At 36.9% G+C, this 10,103-nt stretch overlaps 1 protein-coding gene across 4 annotated transcripts in view; it reads right to left on the minus strand.

Annotated features, from left to right (window-relative positions):
- Nucleotides 1–219: 219 nt before the first annotated feature.
- KLF12 (KLF transcription factor 12) overlaps nucleotides 220–10,103 on the minus strand; it is a 582,818-nt gene continuing 572,934 nt past the window's right edge. For all 4 annotated transcript variants that reach the window (XM_069066794.1, XM_069066796.1, XM_069066793.1 and 1 more), the window contains one exon: nucleotides 220–9,758. In XM_069066794.1, the coding sequence (XP_068922895.1) occupies nucleotides 9,577–9,758 (182 nt within the window). In that variant the 3' untranslated portion in view covers nucleotides 220–9,576. The remainder of the gene's footprint in view (nucleotides 9,759–10,103) is intronic.

Genomic DNA, 10,103 nt, shown 5'->3' on the forward strand with positions numbered 1-10,103 from the left:
ATTTGGATCCATTTATAGAACCCTAGAAAGATGCACTTTGTTCATCACTTAGCATTTCCAGACTAATTTTTTTTTTTAAGTTTCAATTACCGCGGAAAATGTAAAAGGACATTAGGATCCTCTGTGCATTTTTCATTCTGAAATAAAAGAGCAGCTCATTTTTCTGGGGGCAAATCCTGCTTTGCTTTTTTCCCCCAATTACTATATACACAAATGGCCAAGGGTTTCATAACAAAGGTTTAATTAGAATAGTTAATAACTATGCTTTCCAGATTATCTGAGACATCCGAAGTAATAATGGAGTTTTGTTCCATACAAAATGCTTTATTTAACCTTCATGCCTTCATTCAGATAATTATACAAATGCATACATTTAAAGGGTTAAATTCTATTTCAGTTCACAGCTCAATTCATAGGAAAGTTGAATACAGAAAAGCAATGCACCAACAGAATATGTCTGAGACACCATTAAAAACGATAACACTTGTTCATTTAAATCTCTGAGAATAGACTGGAATAATCATCCTCTGACAGAATTTCATTAGGAGGGTCTCCCTTTACATCATCATAGGGCAAAATCACCATTTTACAGTAAAAGAAAAAAAAAAGCTCTGAGTATATTTACAATACATACACTATACATAAATACAAGAACAACACTTACATAATATTAATAAACTTATAACAGGTGTTGTCTAAACACTACATAGTATATAAATGCAGAGGAAACTATTGGGAAATTAGATCTTTAGATGAGATTTGAAGAAATAAATTTCTTTGCAATTAAAAACCCTCTGAACAGAAAACAAAAGAAGATTTGAAGAATTAATACATTTGTTTTCTAGTCTCACAGGGGAGTTTTATCTTTTGAAAGAAGGGGTCATTTTCTATGGGCTTTGAGAAAAAGTCTTCTTTCCCTTACATCCCAGCAAAGTGAATCAGGTGCTGTGCATCTTTCCTTGTTCAGAGGCTCCAATCCTAGACGGAAAATTTTCAAACTATGGGGTGGATTTTTAAAAAGATTTTTACACAGAAGATCTTATGATCCAAATACCATATGTACTAAAGTAATGAGCTAATTGTTAAGGGATGGGGGGAAATGCCTGCTTGATTTGGCCAACGATCATGTTTTTCTTTATTCTCTTGTTTCTTCAAATACAGCTGAGAGAATTGTTCAAAAGAATGACTTCTGAATTGATCCCCCACCCCCCACACACAAAGAGCAGTGTCTAGACTACTACTAATTATAACTAAGTTGTCTTTAAGTGGCAGGTGGGTATCTTAAAGGTGGTCTTGTCTGATTTCTTCACAATACAGAAAGTTCAGAGTAGGCTTTTGGCTAAGGACAAACATGAATTTGCTGGTTGGTTTCTCCCCACCCCCCCAAATGAACATGTTATAATACATATAATTGCATTATGATCCAATGTGATATAACAGGTAACACAATGTCTTTCAAGCTGGTTTTATAAATATTTCTCTCACTTCCTTCAGTGAGTTGCTTTTGTGATATGATGTAATATGTTCCACAGATGTGAAAAAAGAAATACAAAGGATTTTCTTCACAGTCACCTTCCCATTGGATGGTGATTTTTTTTTCTTTGTTTTAAATGTGACAAACTGAACAAACAAGTCACAGGAAAGAGCCTTGAATACAGGCACCAACGTGCCCCAGTTCAACAATACCTATGCAATGCATTACAGTTTAAGAAAGTTGTATGAACATCATTACAAACAGAAGAATATACAAATTCTGCTATGGAAACCAAATAATTCAGGATCTGGATCCATAATTTTCCTCTGTGTTATAGGTTATCTCTTTTGAAGCATGGAATAAGAAGGAATGAAAGATTTTACATTCTCACATCCATAAAATCATTCTTCATACAATTACTGGGCACTCCTTTTACCTAGATGTAAAAGGTGCTTCTCCCCACAAACACAATTCTTGAAGAGTCTTCGACTGGTCATTGGTTAAAAGCAACTAATCAATTCACATAGGAAATCACTTGTTCTACATCCTCACACTTAGTGCAGTCTCTTGTTTCATAAACATTTAAACATCTGGTGATGAAAACCAGAATAAGAAAGTCCCGATGTGATTCTTTCTATAACTCATCATTTTTCAGCTCATTTAGGTTTGTGGTTTTTGTGTTTTGAAAAATTATTGCTTGTGAAGCCTAACTAATGGTGAACGATGACCACCTACATTAGAGTCTGTACTCAGAATGTTGCCTTTCAACACAGAAGGGAATTTGTTTATGCAGGTTTCTCTCTGTCCCCCTCCCACCCCAAATGTGACAGGGAGAAAGACAGTAATTTAGGAAAGTCTATTACCAAAACAGAAAGAGAAATGACTGTTCTGAATGTTTTCAAAGTCTATCAGTACATCAGTGGACCAACACAGTCAGAATTTCATAAGTTAGGGGATCAGGGGAAGAAAAAATAGAATGTTTGTCTTAATTACATATACAAATTCAACTGCATCATGATTGTTAGCATAAACAACAATTCATAATCAAAACTATTTAACACCTTAAGTGACTCTGCTGTAAAATGGAAATGCTGAAAAACAATGATCACTTTTGAATGCATATTCATTATATTCTACCTGGTGGTTTCTACCTCTCCATTCACCATTAGAGAAGTAATTCTTGGAAGGTTGTGATATTAACTAATATGGGGTGAACGTTTAGAAGAATAAACTCTATCTTTGAAAAAAAAGACTGATCTGAATTGATATAGAAAGCTATTTGAATGAAAAAAGTGAAGAAGAGAATTCAAGCAAGCTGCTAGATTGTGCAGGACCAATTGCCAATAGAAAGTCAAGTAATTATCTTATTTTGGCCTGAATGATTGAACTCATGTCATCAATTTTGTGTCTATGGAGGCACAAGTTTATTGAAACAATGCTGAACATTCTGGTGAAAGAGGTAAACTTTAGTTATATGCCTAAATTTTAGTGCAGATGCCACATATTTAGAGATATATGCATGACTGGCAGTACATTGACTAGATATCCAGACAACTGACTGCATTTTTCACTCTTCACTCAACGTGGCTTAGCACTGTATAGAAATAACCACATCCAGAAGCTTTTTCTTCAAAAAGTAAGAATTTTTGTGAAGGAAATGCAAGATCCTTTCCTCACTGGGACTTTCTTTTGGTGTTCACTCCTCCATTTCCATACCTCCTAAGCTAAATACATGACCTGGGTTTACTTAAATCTTGATTTGCAGAAAGCAAATGGAAGAGTGCTTAACCCCTTTTCACACTTCATCAACCTCTCTTATCAAGGCTCAGGCTTCTTCAACTCTGTAGAACATAATTTTAACTGACAAGAACAATACTTTGCCAGCACTTACAATGTGGCACAGAGGCATTAACAGGGCTCACATTGTCCAAACCACATCATTCTCTAATCCCAAACATGACTCCATGGTTTAGCAGTGAAATATCTGGGAATGGGGAAATGGGGGAAATGATGCAAGTAAATATGGTAATATTCAGACTGAGTGATGGGTTGATATTTTTAAATGTTCTAAGGACTCCACTAGTCTTCCTATAGAAATGATACAGATTTTGTTCACCCAAAGATACGACTGAAATGGGAAAACAGGTGAAATTGGAAAAGAAGAAACAAAAAACTTTACATTTAATAATATGTCCTACCAGCTGAAGTGTCTAGTAATGTTTGTGTATTTTTATTGGCTATCACAGGTCTTCCTCTCAGAGAATACTGGGTATGATCATTGGAAATCCTTTATGAGCTCATGGTCAAAAAACTACAAGAAGCTGTAATTTGGAATTGCCACTGCATATTGTGGGATCTCTTGATTAAATCTGCATTCTCCCTTTGCATGAATAACAACATTTTGCTTAAGGTAAATGACACATAAGAGATGGTAAAATGGTAAGGATAAAATAATGGGTTTTTGGGGGAGGAGTCAGAGAAGTGAATAGATTTACTGAAATTTATCTTTTTCAATTATTTGGGGAGGGGATAAGTGCTAGTCTAATGAAGCAGCATTATTATTGCTGTGTGGAGAGCATACAACATTCCATCAGTTCTAATGTACGTATGTGGACAGGCACTTTCAGGTTTTAATTCATTTCTGAAAAACAGGTATTAGCTTATCTCTGTCACCAGCAAATGGGGATTCTCATCGCCACTCCCACCACACAGCTACTGTTAACATGCAGCTATACCTAACAGAACAAAAACTCCCTTTGGAATTACCCAGGAGTCACCACCTGTTGGAACTTGGAATCTTTTGTCCAAAGAACATTTTGGCAGAGGGAGTGAGAGAACTGAGAAAATAAAACAATTGTCTACTTCTCTCTTGAGCACATTTTAAACACTAGAATACTCCATGCAGCTGTTTTCCCCTATTCAGACAAAGGCATTTTGAGTTTGGAATCAGTTTCCAGAGACTTCAGATGACTTCATTGTATCTGAAGCTGTCCTAGAAAACCAAAACAAGGGGCTACCCTTGGCTATGCTTGCTCAAAACGTTCTGACAAAGTAGAACAATTGAGACCCTATAGTAATATGGCTACTTGTGTGGGAGATTTACAAGGCATATCTGAACTGTGTGTGTGTGTGTGTGTGTGATGAAAACTAGAAGCTTCCCCTCCAATGTACTTCACTAAACTATTTACAACCTGTGTAAAATGGAGTTTGAAAATACTTTTCCACTATCACATCTATTACAGATTATTCAGACTGTTACAAGTACAGTAAAATACCTTCATTCTATTTTTAAAAGATGCAGTATCCTTATATTTAATTTTCTTACTAAAAATGGAATTTCTATTGAAATTGTTCAATATTTAACATATTTAAAGTACCAATGGGTATGAGCTGCTAAACATACACATTATTCTATAATGAAACTGTGAAAATATAGCAGTTTTAATTTCTTATGTACATTTTTAAGCTATAAAATGCAGGCAAAGTCATATAGAGCAATAGAAGCTGATTTCCTAATAAGGTAAATAATTTATTTTTCCAGACAGCATGGAATATTACAAAATCTTCCTTTAAAAATCTTTTTTTTCTTGTTTGGCTATCATGTAAGAATACGTATCCACGAATATATGGATATGCCGCTGGCTACATGTATAGAAAAGTATATTCATGTGCATTTATTATGGGTACTTCTATAGAGAGGCAGGCATGGTGATACTGATAACAGAATGAGGAGAGTCGCTCATTGGCCTCTTCCTACACAAAACTAAACAAATCATTTTGAAAAGTGATGTTTTTGAATTGTACCCCCTAACCCTCATGAGTCTATGCAATGGGAAAACATTTTTTTCCCTTCCCACTAAAGACTTAGTAAGAAAGTACACTTTACATCCTGAACTTACAAGAATTATTAGGGGGTAAATTCTGAGACTGGACCATGAGAAACAGGCATTAGGTGTTTTGATGTCCACTCATATTCATAAATCACCTCATTTTTAGTCCCTTGCCATCAGAATTTAAGCCACCCTATGATATGAATGCTGGTATCCTTAACACTGGTTAACTCTGCCAACTTCTTACTTTAAATGGTAGGCTACCCTCAACACCAATATGGCAGCCACATTTCTAAGCAGCTGAAACCATAATTAATAGGAGTACACAATACAATCAAAGGCCTCTACTTACCAGATTTATTCAATTGCACCTTTGGTAAGCATAAAAAAGCACAGAATAAGGAGTACTGCATCTTTATCCCTGTCAAAACTGTCATTGTAATAAGTTGATTTCAAAGTGCAGAATAGCTTTGATTTATAAAAGAAATGGCAATTCAAAGTTTTTTTTTAATTCTTCCATTCAAAAACAGAACACTAAGTTATTGTGTGAGTATGTTTTTCTCCCCAAAAGCTATTGACTCTTAGACTTTTCCTACCACGTGAAATGATCTTTCTAATCATCTGGAAGCTGGCACTTGTAAACACTGTGGCATTTTCTAAGTTCTTTTGCAGACAATCATCTTCCTATCTACCTCTTAAACTTTAAAGTGAATTTTTTTAAAAAAGTGCCCTTGTTTTAAAAAAAATGGTGTGGTTTACCTTATTGTTATTCAACTGCTTTTGAAAACAACTATTCTGTAGTGTTTCCTAAAACTGATGCCAGACATGGCTGCCTAAGCTTTAGGGTGTATGCCTTTCAAGATTTCTGTCTTAACAGCTTGCAAAGAACTTGTAGCAAGTTACAAAGAGGATCCAAGGTTTATGTGTGACTGATGGGAGATGAAAGCAAAACAAGACAAAAAAAGCAAAGCTTTTCTCAAATAAGAACAGCATATGAGAGGTGAGTCTATTAAAATGTAAGAAATTGAACTCCTTAACCCTGACACTACTCTAATTCCCACTGAAGTTCTGGAGATACACAGGGATGGAAAGGGACAGAGGCTCAGATATTCTGCATCGATCTTAGACTTAAAAGCAATTAAAGAAAGAGTGGGAAAGGTCACCTGCATCCATGTATGTGCACACACAGCTTCAACTTTTAAAGTAAAAAATGCTTCAGGAAGGAAGACCATGGAATTTCCTAGGGCTTCACATTTTTCTCTTGTTATTCACTACGTACTGTGCTTATAACTGAAGTAGGAAATGGGTGCTGAGAGAAAATGGAGGCCTTTCCATTCCTGCAAAACTACATGTGTGGGGGGAAAAAACCTTGCATTCCAAATCACTCTGTCATCCATTTTGGGGGCAACAAAATACCCATAATGAATTCAGAAAGCTCACTACGGTTAAGTAAGTTACTATGCACCTAGCTTGCCCAAAATAAATTCCAATTCCTAAATTTTGATCTAAACATTTTTTATTATTAAAGTGACGACTCATTTTTAAATTTGTGCTTGATTCCATAAAAACTAGTGGATGTAATGATATGTTAAGAGAAGGGAGAACAGCGACAGGCCTTATCTTTTAGCTTACTGTTCAGGTTTGGGCTTTAACTTGCTGGGGGTGGTTTCCCCTCACTCCCCTTTTCCAATTTTATAAGAGAAAAAAAAAGTCATTTAGATCTGTGCTGATTCTAAATCTAGCTATGTATCTCAGGGGACTCCTAAATACTGGGCTTATTGCTTTTATATATCTTAAATGCAAGCCTACCTATAACCACTGAAGAATGTTGTTTGGGAAAGATAAATAGATGGGCCTTTCTGAGAAGAACCTGCCATCATGAAGTCAGTCAAAATTTTGGGAGGTGAAGGCAGGGGGCAGCGGCAGCAAGGGAAGCGTGAATGTATGTTTCATTATCCTCTGTTCTCTTGGTTAGTAGCTATTCATTCAAATTGCCAATTATTTCCTCATAAGAATAGATAGACTTGGAGAAGTTGGGCAGTGGGGGTTGGGGGATGGGGAGTCTCACACCAGTAATGGATAGAAAAACTTTCTAGGAGGTAACACCCAGTGCAAGGCTGTAGCCCTAGTCTGAGGTGGTTTGGAATTGCTCAATTTTTCTACTGAAAAATTGGCAGACAATGTTGAACATAGATTTATACTAAGCTTTTAACCTGAAAACTGTTACACTATTATTTCAATGTTATTTCAAATACTTTTAATACTATCAGAGACAAATCTCACTTGTTTCATTCAATGTCCCTAGTTCCTGCTTCAACAGTCACTTCTCAGAACAAGATTATAGAGATTTAAAGATAATCCCAAACAAGGCTACTTCAGTAACCAAAGTTATTTCAGACTGTTCAAACACTTAAAAATGAGCTAGGAGCATTGTGAGGTTAATTTGTGCCTTTCCCGAATCCAAGTTTTCATAATTAAAATATATTGCAAAGGTCTTTCTGGAGACCCTTTATAGCTAAGCTATAAAAAACTTGAACAAATAAAAATAACTCACCAAACTCCTTTTACCATTTTGAGATGGGGGAGGAAAACCCCAGCTCTTAGTGAAAGAGAGGAAATTATTCTTTTTAAAAGGATGTTTGTTGGTAACATATTGCTTTATTTATCATAGACTTGATTCATTATAGATAAACTCATACTTTTTGGGGAAGTGGGAGAGTTGGAGAAGAAGTAATAATTTTTTCTTATCCTTGATGCGGGAAGTCTGGATTGAACATACCTGAAAAAGCCAGTGAGGCACCTAAATATAGTTTAAAAAATAAAAACCTGTAGAGAAGAGCCCATGGACTCTTCTCTTCTTCTCTGCTTTCAAGAGTAGAAACTAGCACCATTTCAGTCTTTCCTCTGGGAGCATCCTTCTTCTACTCACTTATTCCAAGGAGAGCAGATCTGGTAAGGTAGGGGTTCCTTCCCCTCTATACCTGCCTTGGCTTTCGAGCCACCAAATGAATTCTAAAACATGAAAAGGGGAGCAAAATCTTTAACTGTGTTACCCATGGAGGAGGACAGCCAACGACAGAAGGATCTCCTTAACACTGTAAAAGTAACCAAGACATCGAAAAAGCTCTGTGTGTGTGTGTTTAAAAACAATTCCTTTAGTAAGTATGAAAATTGGTAATGTGAGTCCTCAGTGAAGTTATTGTAGGAAAGACCTTTTATTCATTATTGCTTTTCTCCTCAAGAGGCGCATTATTTCCTTCTCTGCTTTGTCTGATTTTTCATGTTCACTGACTTTGCTTGGACAGCCACACCTCTTACCTTGGTGCCAGTGTGTCTAAGAAAGTTTCTTTTCCTGATTCCTTGTAATCAAATACTAGGGGCTGGAAGAGATGATGCCTAGGTGACAGAAAACTTCACTTTGAAACAGGGCAGTAGGGTTTTTTTTTTTTGTTTTTTGTTTTTTAAAGAAAGGCTCTTCCTATACAACCCCAAACCACTTCTATACTAGTCCATGTCAGAGCAGACACTTGGACTGGACCTCAAGTGAAACATGGTTTGTCCCCTTTTTGTTTTAGCAGACGGACAAAACAAAATCAAAAGGAAACAAAGAACGAAAAACAAACAAATGAGAGATTAAATGTCGGTTTCCTTAAGGGCATGGCATAATGACAAGTTGCGTGTGATCTCTAAGTGCCACCATCACTACTGCAAAAGTCTGCTGGAGTGCCCCTTGATTTTCAGGTAATGGAACCTCTCCAAAAGATTCTTCGCATCTATTTTCATGCAGCTTGCTGGTAACATAAAGTGGGCATGTTTTCTATGTTACTTACATGATAATCCAAAAAAAGGGGGTGGGGAGAATTGGGGATAATAATCCAAGTTAAAAAGGTCTCGCTCTTTGCCATCAATTTATGGTAACTGATTTTTAAAATATCAATAAGAAAATGTCTGACAGCTGAGAAAATGTTTAAGCTACAAACATCTTTGAACAGTAGAGGACACAGCATGGAAAAACAATGCCTGTCTCTTCAAGCATCTGAGTTACTCATCTCCCGGGCCAGCATGAGAACGCTGCTTATGTAGCCATGGTGGGGTTACCTTCAGACAGAGAGGAGAAAGGTACCATTTCGTTTTCCTGCTCTGGTTTCAGACATCGTGGGATGAGGATGCCCTTTTTGTGTTAACACTGTGATGGGGATTCAGCCCTGCTGAATGGGGTGTAGCTAAGAGACCCAGCTCTTAGGCTCTGCTCCGCTGGACAGGTCGCATGCCTCAAACCAGCATGTGTCTTCGACGGTGCAGCGCCAAGTGATCTGACCGGGAAAAACTTCGATCACAGTCTGCACACTTGAATGGCTTCACTCCCGTGTGTTTGCGGTAATGCCTTGTCAGCTCATCCGAACGAGCAAACTTCCAGGTACAGCCTTCCCAGGTACATTTGTATGGTTTTTCTCCTGGAGAAAAAAAATAACACAACAAAAGATCTATCTTTGGTACTCGATAAAAGCTTAAAGAATAATTCAACCAGCAATTCATGAGTGGACTACTACTGCTATTGGATTGTTTATTCCCCACCTCCTAGGATGGGGGCAACACCAACATCTATCTATACCAGTGGCTCACAACTACCTTTTAGAGAGCTCTGGAAAAATGAAACATTCTACTTGGTTCAAGTGATGTAGCCTGCCCTGATCAGAAACACATTTATAACCAAAATTAGCTTAAACCATTTGTGTAGGGAGTGACCACACACACACACACACACACACACACACACACACACACACACACACACACAC

This window comes from Petaurus breviceps, unplaced genomic scaffold (genome assembly GCF_028583685.1).
Source record: "Petaurus breviceps papuanus isolate PSGF00001 unplaced genomic scaffold, PetGlider_PUasm1.0 90730, whole genome shotgun sequence".
Lineage (NCBI taxonomy): Eukaryota > Metazoa > Chordata > Mammalia > Diprotodontia > Petauridae > Petaurus > Petaurus breviceps.